This window comes from Martes martes (genome assembly GCF_963455335.1).
Source record: "Martes martes genome assembly, chromosome: 2".
NCBI classification, from domain to species: domain Eukaryota; kingdom Metazoa; phylum Chordata; class Mammalia; order Carnivora; family Mustelidae; genus Martes; species Martes martes.
The window spans coordinates 197798943-197818018 of record NC_137889.1 but is presented as its reverse complement, the minus strand read 5'-3'; the positions used below and the strand labels follow the sequence as shown (position 1 = coordinate 197818018).

The 19076-nt window shown below is 40.2% G+C and overlaps 1 protein-coding gene across 1 annotated transcript; it reads right to left on the bottom strand.

Annotated features, from left to right (window-relative positions):
* Positions 1-18215: 18215 nt before the first annotated feature.
* On the bottom strand, positions 18216-18853 carry LOC308338616 (growth-regulated protein homolog gamma-like; the record flags this gene model as incomplete). The annotated part of the gene is made up of 3 exons (XM_080796847.1): positions 18648-18853; positions 18410-18533; positions 18216-18303 (listed from the first exon to the last, which is right to left on the bottom strand). Exons 1-3 carry the CDS (start codon positions 18739-18741, stop codon positions 18216-18218), a joined length of 306 nt encoding a protein of 101 aa, XP_080652973.1. The 5' UTR covers positions 18742-18853.
* Between the last annotated feature and the right edge of the window lie 223 nt (positions 18854-19076).

Sequence of the window (19076 nt, the reverse complement as noted above, 5' to 3'; positions counted from 1 at the left end):
TCCAGTGGGGGAAGGCTTATATTGCTGGAGGGAGTAGCCAGGAGGATGTCTTAAGCAGCTTGATGAGTTACTGTGTCATGGGGAAGAAATGCACCTCACCCAGAAACCCACAGAGGGTCTCTTTCTAGAGGTTTTACGTCTCGGCATCCCGCAGTCTGGGTGTAACCAGGGTGGAGCCGGTTCTGCTAACTAAAGCAGAAGTAATGGAGATAAGAGTAATGGAGGATAAAAATCAGGATTCCTGGAATCCCACCTTTTCTCTGCCACTATCTGGTTTTATAATCTTTGGCAAGTTAGTTGTTTGTGTTGATTTAAAAGCTTCCCCTGTGAAATGAGATAAAATGAGAAGCAAATGTAGTTTTGACAGTTTATATAGACGTGGAGCCAATAATCCAGACTGGAGAGGTATGGGAAGTCCTCCTGGAGGAGGTGATATACAAAGACCATTCCTCAAATCTTAGTTCCTTTGTATGTTAGGTCAGGTGCAGGGGAAGGAGGCAGGGCAAGGGAAACCAAGGGAAGTTAAGTGATCGGGTACAACATGGAACAGGTAGACTCCGTTAAGGTATATTGAGCATAAGAAGGAAACCTCTCACCCACTATATGGATTTGGGAGCTTATTCTCGCAACATAATAGAAATTTCATTACCTCTCCTTCCATTATTCCCATACAAGTAGTCAATCACCTGCCTGAAAACAATGTTTAGGTTGTTAGAATGAGCAAAGGAGGCAGTTCGTTGTAGTAATAAATTAGTATAAGTTGGTGTTATTTTCTTTAAAAAAAAAAGATTATTTATTTGACAGAGAGAGCGAGAGAGCACAAACAGAGGGAGTAGTAGAGGGAGAGGGAGAAGCAGACTCCCCGCTGAGCAGAGAGCCCAATGCAGGGCTAGATCCCAGGACTATGAGATCATGACCTGAGTCGAAGGCAGATGTTTAACCATCTGAGTCACCCAGGTGCCCCAATCGGTGCTAGTCTCAAAGAAAATTCTGGAGGATGTCCAAGCTCACCATGATACCAAGGGCTCTCGACACCCATAGGATATGACTTTCCCTGTGTGGCCATCAGTTAGGAGCACTACAAAAAAAAAAAAAAAGAGTACCACAATACAATCAGAGCCACATGTAACTATACAGATACACAGGATTACCCATGTGTGGTGCCTTGCAAGAAAAAAGAAAAGACCTTGAGGAATAAAGACAAAAGCCTATGTATTTGGTCAGCTGAAAACTAACAACAGCCATAATTAACTACTTTATCTCTACTTCTTCTATGACAGAGCAAAGTAAGAACAAATGAAATCATGTAAATCCCAATGTTAAGCGAATTAACCAAAATGGCATAACTTTTAGCTGTGGATCTGGAACACTAAGCCATAGCTATATGATTCACAAACCCAAGTTCTTCCCACCACATTATACCACTCAACTGCCAAGGTGATCCTCTGGTGAATCATAGCTCCACATACCCTTAATTTGTTTTCCTGTTTATTTTTTAACTAAAAAAACCAGAAAATTTAATTTTTCCATATGACTGGTCACCACTCTCTTCTTATACACTGCTATGTCTTAAAAATGACCCCCACAAAATCCTACTTTGATTTTTTTTTCCAGAAGTTAATCCAAATACACTCCCATTATCACCTGCCTGTACTTAGTGTATCTTCTCCATTCATCAATTTGCAAATTCTACTTGGAGTCTAGTTTCTAGAAATGTTGTGCTGGAGATACATTTTTTTCAAAGGGGAATTATTTTTTCTGAAAATTTCTCTCATCAAATGCCTGGCTAGCTGGTCTGCATAAGGCAATTTCTAGGACTTTGGGATCATTTTTGTATTTATTGGGGATGTTTATAACACAGGTCAATTGGATAGTATGTTAAATAGAATGCATGGACCAACTGTTCTCAAACTTGGTCATGCATCAGAATCATCTGGAAAGCTTGTTAAAACATAGACTGTTGGACTCCATCCTCAGAATTTCTGATCCAGTAAATCTGGGCTGAGGCCTAAGAATTTAGATTTCTAACAAGTTCCTAGCTGGTCTTGGGAATGACACATTTGGATTTTCTGGTATAGACTCATTCTGATCTTATTATAATGTAATTCTAACATATATCAGAGTTTGTATACATTCAAAAATATATTTAATTAAAAGAAAAAAGAGAGTATGAATACAAGAATCCTTGGCATTAATTTTACCTGTTGATAATCTTTTTGATAATAATCATCACCCATTCAGCCTCAGGATCCAAACAAATTAATGCCCCATCTTTCAGTGGGACTCTGAAAAAAAAAAAAAAAAAAGAGCGTTTTGGTTAAATGATAATTGTATGTAATTCAATAATGCTTTAAGTTTATTGATTAAAATTTCAGCAACATGAAATTTTATGCTTAAAATGAACATATGGATTTATTTCCCAAATTACATTAATCATATTATTGGAATATGACTATCAGTCATACCAGTGTACATAATGGAATTTTAGAAGTCAACTAAAATAATTTTTTTTCTTATTTGGACTTCTACTACACAGCTGTTAGCATTTATTTGGCTTATGCTACACAGGTGGTAGACTCTGGGAAATCTACATAAAAGTAGTATCTTCCAATCTGAGAGTTATCAACCACTTACTGTACATTCTTTATCATCATACCTGTGCTAATTGTGCTAGCTTTTAGGACCTCAGTAAAACCTCATTTATTATAGGGAGAGGGCAGGAGAACATAAATTGCTTATTTAAATTAATTCTGTAGTTTAAATTGTTTCTTTAGTTTTCAACTGTACTTCACAGAACCACAAATCTCTACCTCTCTGAAGTTCATTACATGAAGACCAGATCATAATAAAAATGATAATGATAATAATGTAATAATAACCCTTGAACAAATTACCAATACAAAGATAGCCACAAAACAGCAAGCATAATAGTGGAAACTTGAAAGTGTTTCCTCTGTATGCAGAAAGAAGATTAGAGAGCCTGCCATCTCCACAAAGCTAGAGAGATAAAAGGCATAAAATTCCAAAGAAGGAAACTAAATGGACATTATTGCCAGATGACGGGACCACCCAAGTAAAGAACTGACAGTCACAAAGTCAATACAAAATTTTATGTTTTTAAATCCTAATAATGACTGGAACATAAAATTTTATAAAGCTATTCTTTATAATAACATCCAAAAATATAAAGTGACTTGAAATGTGCTTTTTTTTTTTACTAATAAGAAAGACATAAAAGGGAAACATCAAAAAATATAAAGTGACTAGAAATGTGCTTTTTTTAAGTAATAAAAAGACATGGAATTTATGGGGAAATTATGAAACTTTGGTTAAAAACATTAAAGAAGGGGTGCCTGGGTGCTGAGCAGGTTAAAGCCTCTGCCTTCGACTCAGGTCATGATCTCAGGGTCCTGGAATCGAGCCCCGCATCGGGCTTTCTGCTCAGCGGGGATCCTGCTTCCCCCCCTCTCTCTGCCTGCCTCTCTGCCTACTTGTGATCTCTCTCTCTGCAAATAAATAAATAAGTAAATCTTAAAAAAAAAATTAAAGAAGCCCTTGATAAATTGAGAACTATTTTATATTCCTGAAATAACTCAGAACTATAAAGATGTTAATAATTCACAAACCAATCTAAAATATCAAAGAAATTCACTCAAAATTATAGTTAAATTAGTGCAAATTTGCAACCTGCTTCTAATATTTATATGGAAGAGCAAGCAGAAATCTAAGAAAATCTGCTCTGAAGACAATGGGAGAATTTTCCTTTCTTGATGTCAAGAAATTAGAATAAAATGTTAATGAAGTTGGTGTTCAAGTATAGACAATTTGATTTATGGGACAGAATAGAGAAGTCAGAAATATCCTTGCACATCAATGGGAACTCAGTTTATGATACAAGTAGCAGTGCTGGAATAATTGATGAACCGTATAGAAAAATAAAATAAAATTGTATAATTCCAACACATTGCATACAAAATCAGCTCCACTTGGGTTAAGGTCTTAAATACAAAAGAAAAAACTGTAAAAACTTTAGAAGACCATATAAAAGACAATATAAAATATTTCTGTGAAGTCTGTGGAAGAAAGTTTTTTGAAACAAGACACCGAATGTGCTAATCAGAAGAAAAAAAAAGCATATTGCCTCACTTAGTATATTAAATCCACAAACTTATGCTAACTGACACACTAGAAAGAAGGAAAATCTGAGCCACAAATTGTAAAATGGGCTTTGCTATCTGTAAATCTATATTTACATATTATATATATATATATATATATATATAATGAGAGATCAATATCCAGAATATATAAAGAATACCTATGAACCAGTAGGGAAAAGATAGTATCCAAGTAGGAAAAGAACCAAAGAAAGGAACAGAAATTTCACTAAAGGAAGAGCACAGATGCTCATAAACGTGTGAAAAAATATTCACCCTCAGTAATAATGGAAAAATGCAAATGGAAAGAACAATTAAAAGATACCATTTTAAACCCATCATGTTACCACCACCAGATATTGGCCAATATGTGGAGCAACAGAGGGTTTTATGTAGGATGGAGTGTTCTTTGGTATCTTAATACATTAATACAGTGTGGCATAATCTTGTAAGGTCGTAACCTTAAACCCAGCAAGTAATTCCTAGAGAAACTCTCATATACATGAACCTTATATAGAGAATGTTGATAATAGCACAAATCTGGAAAGAACCCAGATGTGCACCAATAGAGGACTGGATAAACAAATTTGATATTTATTGATTTAGTATTCATATGATGGGATGTTAAGTGTCATTTAAATTGAATAAACTACAGCTACAGATATCAGAGTGCATGTATTGCAGAATAAAATGTTGGACAATAGAAGCAAGTCACAGAAGAATATATTCAGCATCGCGTCCTGAAGTTCAAAAGCAGCCTGTCTTATAGCGAGAGGTAAACCATTAGAGGCTCTTAACTCTAGGGAACAAACTGAAGGTTGATGGAGAGGAAGGGGATGGGGGGATGGAATAATTGGGCAATGGACATTAAGAAAGGCCCTTGATGTGCTGAGCACTGGGTGTTATATGTAACTTATGAATCACTGAACTCTACTCAGAAACTAATAATATACTATATGTTAACTAACTTGAATTTTAATTTTAAAAAAGCAGGCTGTCTTAGTTCATTTGGGCTGCTATAAACAAACAAACAAACAAGCATAAAAACACAACAGAAGCCCCCCATCAACTGGGTGGTTTAAACAACAAACATTATTTCTGGAGGTTGGGAAGTCCATGATCAAAGTGCCACAGATCTGGTGTCTAGGGACAACTTACTTCCTGGCTCATTGAAGGCCACTTTCTAACTCTGTGGTCACATGTTGGAAGGTTAGGGGGCTCTCTATGGTCTCTTTCTTTTCTTTCTTTTTTTTTTAACTATTCTTTTTTTTTTTTTTTTTTAATTTGAGAGAGAGAGATCACAAGTAGGCAGAGAGGCAGGCAGTGAGAGGGGGAAGCAAGCTCCCTGCTGAGCAGAGAGCCTGATGCGGGGCTTGATCCCAGGACTCTGGGATCATGACTTGAGCAGAAGGCAGAGGCTTAACCCACTGAGCCACCCAGGCGCCCCTCTATGGTCTCTTTCTCAAGGGAACTAATCCCATTGATGAGTGATAAGGGCCGCACCCTCATGATCTAACCACCTCCCATTAGCCCCACCTCCTAATATGGTAACATTGGGGCTTAGGATTTCAACATATGAATTGGGGAGCAGCCACACACATTCAATTCACAACACAGGCAAAATTGTAATTGTTTTAGATTTCAAACATAGATGGTAAAACTATTTTTAAAAAGCAAGAAACCACAGCTCAAATAGTAGTTATTTCTTAGCTTGGGATGGATATATAATGGGGGGATATATTAGTTTGATTAGTTTGCTAGGTCTGCCATAACATATACCACAGACAGGGTAGCCTAAAAACAGAAACCTACCACCTCACTATAAAGGCTAGAAGTTCAAGGTCAAGGTATTGGCAGGTTTGGTTTCTTCTAAGACCTCTGACCTGAACTTGCAGATGGCCATCTCCTGCTGTGTCCTTATGTGTATGCTTTTCTGGTGTCTTTCCCTCTTTAAGGACACCAGTCACATTGGATTAGGGCCCAGGCTTGTGACCTCATTTAACTTTAAGCACTTCTTTAAAGGTCCTGTCTCCAATTATGATCACCCTCTGAGCCTTTGGGTGTTAGGACTTCAACATAAATATTTAGAGAGGATACGATTCAGCCCATAATAGGTGTTTTCATGTGCAGGCTTCTGAGGTACTAATTACATTTCAGATTTTGGCCTGGGTGCCAAGTGAATGGGTGTTTGTTTTATTACTGATCTTTAAACTGTATGTGTATATATTTATACACTCTTTTGTATACTTGTTAGGCAGAATCCTAAGAAGAACCACCAAGTTTTCCTCCCTGGTCTCCAGGAATATGATGAGATATTGCATGATGATTATGTCACAGGATGAGGCAAAGGGATTTGCAGATACAGTTAAGGTTACTGATGAGTTGCATACATTAATCCAAATAAAGATGATTCAGGTGGGCCCAATGTAATCACATGGGTCCTAAAAGCAGAGAGTTATCTCTGGCTGGTAGCAAAAGAGAAAGAGAGATTTGAAGCCTGAGATTGGTTCAGTGTGGGGCAGATTCTCAGCTGCTGATACAGAAGGAGCTATGTGGAAGGAACTGAGAGTAGCCTCTAGATGCTGCAGGTGACCATCAACCAATGGCCAGAAAAAATATGAGTACCTCAATGCTACAACTGCAAAGAACTGAATTCAGCCAACACCACAAATAATCTTAGAAGTGGTTTCCCCCCAGAGCCTCCAAAGGAGACTTCAACCCCGCTGACACCCTAATTTAAGCCTTATGAAACCGTAAGCAAAGAACCTAGTCAAGCCATTGGCCTACAAACTTACAGTAGTATTGTTGAGATGACAAATGGGTTTATTTTATGCGACTAAGTTTTGGTTGACTTGTTACTTAGCAATGAACCGAAACAGTATGCATCATACAGTTCCAAATTTTAAAAAGTTTCCATAAAATGCAGAAGTGTTCTCCACAGCCACTAAGTGCTATATTTGTAGGCTGATGGTTCAGAAAAGTTGTCAAGTTCGCTTGGAAAGCCATTAGGCCATACTGGATTTATTGTGTTACCCAAGGACCTAATAGAGAGCTCTCTAGGCAATCAAGGTTCACCCATGTATTCTTACTGAGGACCATGTATCTTTGCTTGTTGTACATGTACACTGACATCAAAGGCCACTCAAAAGTCTTCATATCCTAATCATGTTCCCATTTGCGAGCCTTTTCTTTCTGGAAAGGGTACATGATGTTTTCAGAAAGGAGAACACAAACACTGGACAATGATCTTCCCATGCTGTACATGAATAATGCTCAGAGCCCTGGTTTCCTGTACTCTCAATCTAGCACACTTTTAATGCAAATATCATCAGCTTTGAGGAGCCCAGTACTAGTGGCTTCCATTCTCCCCCACATCTTATCCTGCCTTATCCCCCAACGCTTATCCTTTATTTATCAATGCAGCAGGAGCCTCAATTCACAAAATAAGTACCAATCAGGTTATTTAGAGAGATAATCATACAAATCTAATCATCTGCTCTATTTACAATCAGTACACATTTAAGGAGTATCTACTATGTTTGAGGAATGGTTAAGTACACTAGACCAATAATTCACTGTTTCAAATTATGCCTGGTCAATAAAATAACTTATTTCGTGGCAAAATCAACTTTGTTTCCTCCTATGAAAAGTTGTAAACATAAATATTTTAGGTGAATTCTATCTTTCTATTGAAAGCGGTGATTCCCATCTGCCTACCATCATTAGAATAAATACCCTACACCTATTTGCAGTAATGCTCCTGCTGTTGTCTCTAGTAAGACAAGCACAGACCCTTACAGTTAAATATTTTCTAGGAAGTTAAAATTTTTTAAATTAATTCAACAAGAAATTCTTTGACACTCTACACTGTAAACATATGTTCTGTTTAGGTTTTACTCTTACAGCTTCTACATTTGCTACATTAGATCTGGAATCTTTTCTAAATTTTGCAAAGGAGAATATAAAAGCTATAGCTGCTTTACCAAAGACGCTCAGGCCAAGGACAGCCAGCAGGAGGAGTGTCTGTGGGCTCTTGGCAGCTAGGTCTGTGGTCAGTCTTGACCTTGGTCTGAATGGCGGAATCAACATAGCAGCCCTCTTTTATGTGTTTTCTGTAGCTCTGAAAATTATTTGTTATTCATGCACTCTCTTCCCACTAAAGAATGAAAGGAGCAGCTTATAAAGTAGTGTGCTTGTAACAAGCTGATAAGGAAATAAGGTTGTTTTTCAAGTGTTGTTTTAGTTAGAGGAGGGCTGAGGTTGAGGGTCAGGATATGAATTTATTGAAAGGAGAAATGAACCTATTATTTCCTGGGGAGGGAAACTGCATAATCCTAAAGAGTTCAGTGCCAGTTAGTTAATAGTGACTTACAGAATGGAGTCAGGAATGTCTATACACTTTCTAAAGGTCATGTTTGTACAAAGTAAGTAATTAAAATGTGTTTTCCTCCACAAGTATTTGCTTTTAGCGTTTGTACCTATTTGCATAATCCCACTCAAGGTGTTAATAGAATCTGCCAAGCTCCAACTACACCTCTAAGTAACCTACAAAGAAACTGAAGTTCAGACTACGATAACCCTTATCCTGTCAAAAAGAGCAAATTACAGTTTACTTGTGGTTTGAAGGCAGCAGTTTTAATGGGCTTGAAGCTATAATAAGCAACAGTGAACTATGAACTTTTTCCTTAAACAATTTTATAAATGACCTTAATTATTATTTCATACTGGCCACATTTTTTTTTTTTGCATTAACAAATCAAATATCAAAGCATTGGCATTACTCTCCTCATGCTGTCATAACAACGAACTACAGACTGGGTGACTTAACCAACAACCAAAAATTGTCTTGGAGTTCTGAAGATGCTGGAGACTACAAGCCCACAGTCATGGTGTTGGCAGAGTTGGTTCTTACTGGGGGCAGGGAAAGAAGGAGCTGCTTCAAGCCTTCCTCTTTGGCTTATAGATGGCTGTTTTCATCTTCACACAGTGATCTCCCTGTGTGCTTGTCTGCCTCCAAATCTCCCCTTATTATAAGGACACCAGTCATGTTGAATGAGGACCACCTAATGATCTCACTTTAGTTTGGTAACCTCTATAAAGACCTGACCTCCCTACAAGGTACTGGGGGTTCGGACTTTAACCTATGAATTTGAGGAGTAGCTATGGGGCACACACTTCAACTCATAATAGCATTTAACTGAAGAATCAGTACTTCTTTAAGGGCTGATATAGTTTGAAGGTAAACCAAGCTTAGATAAGAAGGTCTTTTCTTTTGGCAGTTATCATTGAACATCTGTTACCTGCCAAGACCTTTGCTGGTCATTAAACATTCAAAGAATAAAAATTGAGTTTCTGTTCTTGAGGAATTCACAGCCTGTTTGGAGACAAACACATAAGTAGAGGAAACTACTATTAGTCTGAGGTAAACCTGAGGCCCTCTGCAGGCAGAGGGGGTACTTGGAGGGGAGGGTGGGGCAGCTGGGAGAATTCACTGGAGAAGTCACATTGGAGTCGTTCAAGATGAAAGGAAGTTCATCACAGCAAAAGACTGACAAACATTCTAGACAGAGAAATGCACCAGAGCACAGGTTCACAAAGGTTTGCTATGTCTGAATGTTTGCTTCTCCTCAAAATTTGGGTGTTTGAATCCGAAGCCCCAAGGTGATGGTGTTAGAAGGTGTGGTAATTAGGTCATGAGGATGAAACCCTCACGAATGAGATTAGTGACCTTGTAAAAGAGACCCAAACTCCCTCTGTCTCTTCTGCCTGGTGAGACAAGACGAGTCTGGGACCCAAAGGAGGCCCTTGCTTAACCATGTTGGCACCTTGAACTCAGATTTCCAGTTTCCAGAATTGTGAGAAATAAATTTCTGTTGTTTATAAGCCACAAGTTCATGGTATTTTGTAACAACAGCCTGGACAGACTAAGACAAGGATCTTGGCACAGTTAAGGAAGAGAAAAAAGTGATTCCAATCTCAAAATCAGGTAAGTTTTACTATCTTGACAGCATTCAATGGACTGATCAGATATTGGCCTTTATAGAAACCAAAAAGCTGCACATCAATTAGAAACACCATTCAGATGCAATCTTGATTTCTTTGAGTTTCATTTTCTATCATCAAGTGAAATGCTATTCTTAGATATTATGATGAGAACAAGATAAGATAATACAAAGATAATCAACTATTGAAAGATTCAAAATAATTTAGCTTTCCAAAATTTCAAAAACAGGCTTAAGACATCATGGCTGTTAAGGAGTTTCTTAAAGAGAGAGTGATAAAAGATCCGGAGAACTTCCTTATCAAATGTGGATTTCTCATTCTAGACCTACTAAAATCTCTACCAGATATGGAGCAGAATTAATGTACAGTTGGACCTAGATTGTTTAAAATATTCAGATTGTAAGCTTAAGTTTTATAGACATCTATTTCATTAGTTGAATTTTCCCACAAACCTGACACTTATATACACATGCAAGTCACCAAGAAAAAAAAAATCCCATTTTTAACCATAATCTTATGTTTCTTTCTTCAAAATATTTACCCACCCTAACAAAGATACAACATAATGTAATGGTAGTAACAACCATTTATTGAGTTCTGCTTTGTGTCAGCATAACTCTATGACATTTTTGCATGTTATCTGGAAACTTTATCAGGGACGTTTCTATCTTACAGATAAGAAAATTGAATATCCCAGAGAGATTAAGTAATTACGAAAGATTAAAAAGAGCTACAAATTTTTAACAGCTCCTCACTTCAAATGTGGAATTCATTTCCCAAACCCCTTGACCCTATGCTGATACTGCATTGGGGAGTAGAATGTGGTAGAAGTGATATGGATATTTCAAAGCAAAAATGCCAGTACACTTGAGGGAATGTGGGTGGGGGGAAGGGCAAAATAGATAATGGAGATTAAGAGTGCACTTATCATGGCACACTGGGGTGGCTCAGTCAGTTAAGCATTCGACTCTTGATCTCAGCTCGGGTCTTCATCTCAGGATAAAGTTCAAGCCTCGTGTTGGGCTCCATGCTAGATGTGGAGCCTACTTTAAAAAAAAAAAAATAGTACACTTTCGATGAGCGTTAAGGAATGTATAGAATTTTTTAATCACTTTATGACTTTATTGTATACCCAAAACTAATATAACACTCTATGTTAATTATATTTGAATAAAAAAATAAAATGGAAAGAAAACACGAGACACTTAGGAGCTTCTAATCCTACCCTCCTGGAAAGCTGCTGCCATTATAAGAAGACAGAGCTCACCTACTAGAGACATGAAGCCCTGCCAACAGCCAGCACCAAGGACCAGACAAGCGAGCAAGCAGTCCTGCTCAAGGCACAGATGACTGCAGAGACCATCAGAAGAACCATTTAGCCCAAACTGATGACCTACAGGGTCATGAACCAGGATAAAATGGTTGTCGCTTTAAGCCACTACATTTCAGGGAGGTGATAGATAACTGAGAGAGTAACTTTGCAGATCACACAATGTGGCTGAAGCCATCTTTTACTTCAAATTGTTTGGCTACAATATTCATTGTATTTCCTTTAGAATACCCCACAGAAGCCTGTGGTATGGATGGACTACTAGTTATTAGTTAGTAATCTGAGACTGGTTCTACTAATATTAGAAAGCCAACCCTAGAACCAAAACTAAAGAAATTTAATTTGATAGTGATCTAATTAATAAAAATTAATTAAATTTAATTTAATTAATGAAATTTAATTAAATTCAGTCCTGTACTGAATATCAGAAAGCTAAGTCCTAGTCCATTTTGAAATAAGACAGTTCTGTGAGATTTGGTAATTTCTTGGTGGTCTCTGAGCTTCTGCAGTGCCACCTGTAAAATGAGAGAATTGATTTTTTTGTGTGATCTCTCAGGTTTTGAACTAATCTCCTGCTTGGCTGCTAAAAAAAAGCAAACAGTTTCCAGTTTTAGTGTGTGACTTGACTATTCCTTTCCAAATTATGTGTTCATCTTCCCCCCAGGGAACTACTGAAAGCCAAAGAAACAATCCCAACTACTTCTCACTTAAAAAAGAAAACAATTATCAATTTTAATTTTGAGGACAGAATGTTAATATGCACACCATCCTCTTCACAGGGGAAAATAAGGTCCTGAATGTGGGTTTGGTAGACTGTTTTCTCCACAGATCCATTTTAGGTCCTTATGGATCCAACTTCCAGGTTTTGACATTTTCCTTGCCCCACTTCACATTTTCCTCTTTCCTGATCCTCTGGTATTATACTCCCTAATAAAATAGTTGTACACAAGTCCTAGCACTGAGATCGAACTTCCGGGGAATACAAGGGACCAAGTTCCCCTGAAAGCAGATACTGATACTGAGACGTGTGTGTAGTAGTTTAGCTTGGGAAGAATCATAGAAGAGCGAGTGAGGGAATGGGGGAATGTGAGGTAGGGAAGAGAAAAACACTAATAAAGTCTATGTAATAAATGTGCTACCACTATAAGTAACTAGAGATTAATCTTGCTATGGAACTCTGAGAAATCTTGTAAAATGTTCCTCAGAATTGTCTCACTGAGACTTTCATTTCTAGCCATATTAGAATAAAAAGGAACATCCCTCACCTTCTGCCATAAACAACTAGAAAACTCGATGGGAGACACTAAACAACGGCTTTTAGACATAGGAATCACAAGCAGCAGAAGACTGGGATTCCTGAGAAAGGGAAACAAAGAAGATCAGGTTCATGATCTGCCTGTTTTTTTGTTTTTGTTTTTTCTTTTTTTTGCTGGAGCAAATTGCCCAGGGAGGTAGATCCCAAACAGAGCTCAGTAATTTTGCTGAGTCAGGAGACAGAGATCTGAATTCAGGGAAACTGAGATGACTACAAGTTATGGAGTAGGGTTGTAGAAAGGAGAGATCCACAGAGGAAACTAGAGCTCTGGAAATCTTCACTGAGGTTTCACTGGGTCTCTCTGACCAACAGTAAGTCTCATGTATATGGTCAGGCAGAGAGTGGCCAGAAATCTGTGAGCTGAGCAATTATTTGACCGCATGGAGTGGGGAGATATTTGAGGTTGGACCTGTTAGAGTGGAGGGATGTTGTAAGCACTCAGGGCTTTCAGCAGAGACACAGAAGGGGCATGATTTTGGAGTACAGCTAAACAAACTTTGGGGCAAAGAACTCTCTCTAGATCATCCTCATCAAGCTTCCAAACAAGTCTACAAAAGATCAAGCTGATTCTCTGGTAACTTAACAGCCTGCCACAACAGAGAACAAGATTCTAAAGAAAAAAAACCAAAATCTTGACATGCAACAACATAAGATTCAAAATTTCCGGCATCCAATAAAAAATTGCTACACATGCTATGTTGAAAACCATCCGTAATGGGATGGGGGGAGGGATGGAGTTCAGTCAATAGAAATAAAAATGACAGAATGATAGAATTAGTAGACGAGGATTTTAAACTAGCCATTATAAACATGCTCAAGGATATTTTTTAAAGATTTATTTATTTATTTTATAGAAAGAGAGAGAGAGAGCTTGGTGGGGGGTCAGGAAAGGGAGAGAGAACCTCAAACTGAATCTGTACTGAGTGCAGGATTTAAGGATTTAAGAGAAAGATTTAAGAAAAAGATTTAAGAGAAAGAAGGATTTAAGAGAAAATGTGAACATAATGAAGAGAGAGGTGGAAAGCCTATATAAAATAAATATATTTATAAATAAATCATTTAGCAAAGCAATGAAATGAGCATCCTTGTTAAGGTAGCTATAAGAATGTAAATGTTTTTGAGGAGATAAGTTGAGTAGCAAGGTAGAAAGGAATCCTCATAAAACACACACACACGCATACACACACACACAAGCATACACACACATGCATACACACACACATACACACACGCATGCATACACACACGTGCATACACACACATGCATACCTACACATACACACACGCGTGCATACACACACACGTGTGCATACACACACACACACACATATAGTGTAACTTCTGGAATTGTCCAGTCAAGGGACTGAAGAATAGAATATTCATCCATTAACTCCTGCCCTTCAATGAGACTGGCCTCTGAAGGCAGTAAATCAGAGGCCATCCTGTCTCTGAGCTAAGCAAACTCTCTCTCTCATTCCTGCCTCCCCAAGCCCAAATGGAGAGAACCCTCAGGAAGAGGATCAGGATAGGGGAGCTTGAGTTTGGGAAGCTGTCAGCAAGTACAGATGCTGCCCATTGCAACTGTGGAAGTCTTGGTAAGTGAAGGAAGTGTGGAGTGGGGCATCAATGGTGAAGGTAGGATAAGATCTTCCTCTCATTATTTGTGTGGGTAGTCAGAAAAAGAAAGAGAAACAGTATCACCGGTTATTCTGGATTGCCCATTGTACTATTGAGGTTCGCTACCTTACCATCCCCCAATGTCTTTCCAGTCATGTCTGGAAGTCCTGAGAGGATATCTCAATAGCATTCAAAAGAAGGACTCATAATGACATAGTAGGATGAGCCGTATTTCCTTCTTTCTGGGTTTACCTCCTTTGGCAACATTGTTCAAGAGACTTCAGTTAATGTCGCCACTGCCGTTTTCTGCTGATGACCTTTGGAAGCTGTGCTCTATCACCCCATATCCTTTCCCTACTTCACTTCATGACCACCGCCTCACACACCCTTGTGTCCCATTTCCTGCCCTAACACTCTCAATGGGAGACTGCCTTGTACTGGCAAAGTCTTAGGGCAGTATGGTGTGAAAAGTATAGCACATATCCTCTTGACCCAGGACAGACATTAAGATGATGTTCCTGGAACTGGCCTGAGGACCAATGGCAGATTTCTGGAGCCACACATCATGTTTAGTCCCTGAAAAAACTTCAGAAAGTGTATTATGTTATTATCTCCATTCTATTACAGGGGAAACAAGGCTGGGTAAAGTCAAGAAACATACCCAAGAGCATACATTCAAGCGATAGAGCTGGAATTTATCCAAAGTCTATCTGATTCTTTGAAAACTATGTCCTTAACCACCATAGGAAGAGAATATCTCTTTTCTCCTTTCTATGCTGCATGTTCTTTATTGACAAGAAAGAGCTCAGTGGCCAGTACGACAAGCTCAAGCCAATGTTTGAATATAAGGGCTAGTCTTAGGTGTGAGGGCTTTATTGAAGCCTTTGGGGTTCCCCTTATAAATAATTTCCAATGTACCTTAACTTGGGTTAGGGAAGGCTAGCATTGGTGGAGCTCCTAGAATGGCTGACATTTATTACTTCTGCACCATTCACAAATTTTCTTCCTTCTGATCTCATCGATAACTAATAACATTGGAGTTATAAAGAGGTTACCATTTTTAACTTCATGGAAAAAAAGCTCACAGAGGTTGTTTCTTGCTACTTGAAGTCCTTGTTTACCCAGCTGCTTGGGAAGCTAGAACCTGATCTCAGGTGTTGAGGGGACCAGCCTCTGCTGAAGTAAGGCTCACCATTTCCTGAATAAGTCTCCACTCAGGGACAAACACACTCTGCACATCCACAAATATTCTTCCTTTTCAGGTCTGGAGTGTGGTTTCAGATTATAGGGATCATTCTTCTCTTTACATATAAATTTTGTTTCTGTCTTGGAATACTGGAGTGTTGGTATCTTCTGGGGGGCAGTTTTGAATACCAAGACCAGAAGACTTTCTCAGGCTGGACAATCTATTAGGTTCTGTAAAAATTGCACTAAGAAGGATGGGAACTAAGGGACTCAAATCTCAAAACTGTTCTATTTGACAAATTGGTATAAAGAATTGGAATAACTAAACTCAGTGGTGTTACTTATAAATTAAAGTTAGAAAATTGAACCCCAAAGTCAGTTAGATCTTTTCATAGGTGAAGTACTCAACCATTCACTCTTTGTGTTTCTATGGGTGACACAAATTATTTGAATTTTGAAGGAAAAAATCCACTTTACCACCATTTCACGGCCAGTTTCACTAACTTGTCAGTAATTGTCTGAAAAATCATTTAGCAAAAGCAACGAAATAAGAGTCCTTATTAAGAGTGCTACAAGAATGTAAATGTTTTTGAGGAGAGAAGATTAAGTAGTAGAGTAGAAAGGACCTCCTTATTAAAAAAAACAAAACAAAACAAAGCAGCAATAGGGGTACCTGGGTGGCTCAGTGGATAAGCATCTACCTTTAGCTCAGGTCATGATCCCAGTGTCTTCAAATAAAGCTTTGAGAGCATGGCCTCAGGCTTGCTTCTTAGCAGGAAGCCTGCTTCTCCCTCTCCCTCTCCCTCTCCCCCTGCTTGTGTTTCCCTCTTGCTGTCTCACTGTCTCTCTAAATAACAACAACAACAACAAAAACCAGTAATATATACCAGTAACTCTCACACTGAGGGGCAAAGGGAAACCCACATTTTGAAAAAGCACATTCTTGGGTATGGGAAACTCAAGGTGAGTGATAGCAACCATCAGATAAAGTTAAGCCTAAATTAGTTCCATTTCTCTATGTAGCATATTGAATGCCCAGGAGGAAAAATTTTTTTAGAAGGTTGAGAAATATTGGTGTAAATCATTAGCTTATCCAGTAAAGATAGCCTTTTCCCCCCAAATGAAACAAGCATTTTTTTTTACTTTGAAATACTTTATTTTCAAGTTCTTTTGCAAAAACAGCAATAAATATTTGAACTTCTCTGTTAGAAGACATAGAAAAACAATGTATAATTAAGACTAAACAAGGCATTATGCCTTACAAGAAAGACATAAAATGTCCAAAGGATATTTAGAACATTGTAGTTCCTAAAGCTTCAACATGAGAAATGTTGACCACATACTGTGAAATTATTTCAATAAATAATAGCTGACATTCTTTTAAACAATTACAAAGGTAGATGTACACATATATTCCCCAAATTGACAATGAACTCGCCGTCTATTTGCTCGGATCCCCCCCTCTCCCCAGCCTCCGTCACAGTAGCTGGCATTCCGTGGGCCCATCAGAAGTATTAATTTAATGATTAGAGAATATTTGCAAGCCTTTTACCTTCAAATTAAATAAGAATCAAGGTTGAGCTAAACTGGGTTTAACATAAAATAAATAAAAATAGCGGTACAGTACACAAATAGATTCAATTACATCCTAATTATTTTATATGTAAAATATTAACATGGAAATCTTTAGAAACCAACCAACCAATAAATAAATAAATAGGAGAACTCTCCTAGGAGATGCTCAAACATATTAAGCCCAGTTCAGGTGGAACTGGGAGCGGATGATTCCACTTTCCCTCTTGGATTCCTGTAAGGGCGGGGCCTGATCCGGGTATAGCCACCAATCAGCTTCCTCCTTCCTCTGATCAGTTGGAGCTGCCCAATAAGGAGAGAAATGTCATCCTTTGGAGCTGCTAAGGGAAGATACCCCCAGCAGAGCCCTCTTCTCCTGTCCTGACCCTGAGGTTCCAGCGTTTTCCAAATCTAGTTTCCCCAGCCTGGCGTCCAAAGGCTATCCCCGATGCTGTGCAGCAGAGACCTCTAAGTTCTTGGATGCTTTCATTTAGGAACGCAGGTGGGGGCCTGTGGGGCCTAACTAAAGCTTTAGATCATCATCATCATCATCATCATCATCGTAATAATAGTAATTGTCCTTGAGTCACGTGGCTAATAGGTGGTGGAATCCAGATTTGTTCCCAGTGCGGTGTCACTACAAAGTGTCTGCTCTTCACCTCTAAGCTTTAGGGCCTATGTTGCAGAAAAACCAAGAGTTCTGCTTTTCAGATGGGAAGCCTAGAAGGACTTGGGGGGGGGGGGGAGAGGAATAGGCCTGTGCTTTTCAACAGGTGGAAACTTTTTAATATAACTGACTAACACCAATCAGAATTTAATGAAAGCAGGTTTACCCACACTCATTTGCATGGGGACTGAGGGCACTGGAAATATCCTCCCGGCACCAGAGCAAACGAATGATCTTACTAGCAAATTTCACTGTGAAATAATAACAATTTTCAGTCCTTCAGCTAAACTCTTGATAAAAACTCCCGGGGGCATTTGCCAGGAGTGGTGACCTATGGCTCTCGTCCCACGTGTGAGGAAAAGGCACAACTCACTTGTTCAGCATCTTGTTGATGAGTCTCTTGACCATGGGGGCTTCGGGGTTGAGACAAACCTCCTGCCCATTCTTGAGAGTGGCTCTGCGGAGAGAAGGCAGAGTCAGCGTCGGCGGGGGTGCGACCCGGCGGCCGGCGGGGGCGGGGCGGGGGGGGGCGCCGGGGCGCAGCGGCGCGGGGTGTCACTTACACGACTTCGGTCTGGTCGCAGTGGGGTCCCGAGGGCGTCACCACGACGTTCTGGATATTCTTGAGGTGGATCCCCTGCACGGTCTGCAGGCACTGGCAGCGCAGCTCGGCGGCCACGGGCGCCCCTGCGGGGAGAACGCACGGGGTGAGCGCGCCGTCCCGGGGTGGGCGCCCCCCGCCCCCCGCCCCCCGACCCCCGACCCCCGACCCGCCCGGGGACTGGGGCCGCCGAGTGTCACCTGCGGCGCGGCGGCCGGCGGGGAGCAGCAGCAGCAGCAGCAGCGCGGCGCCGAGGAGCCGGAGGGCGCGGGGGGCGGCGGCGGCGCGGGCCATGGGGCTCGGCTCGGAGAGTCGGGGCGGCGGTGCGGGCGGCTGGAGAGCGGGAGCGAGCGCCGGCCGAGCGGACTCTGTGGCTCCGGCAGTCGGGAGAACCGCTTTTATCCCCGGTTGGCGCGGGGAAGTGAGCGAGCCCGGGGCCAGGGAAATTCCCGGCAGCGCGAGTCGCTCCGGGGTCTGGATGGAGCGCGCGGCCCCGCCCCGGGGTGGAGGGGGACCCGCCCGACCACCCGCCGGCCCGGCCTCCCGCGTGTGCCCGCGAGTCGGGGACCTTCTCCTCCCTCCGGAATCCCCAAAGGGGGCGTGAGTGGCCGTCGCGCTGCCGCTGCTGC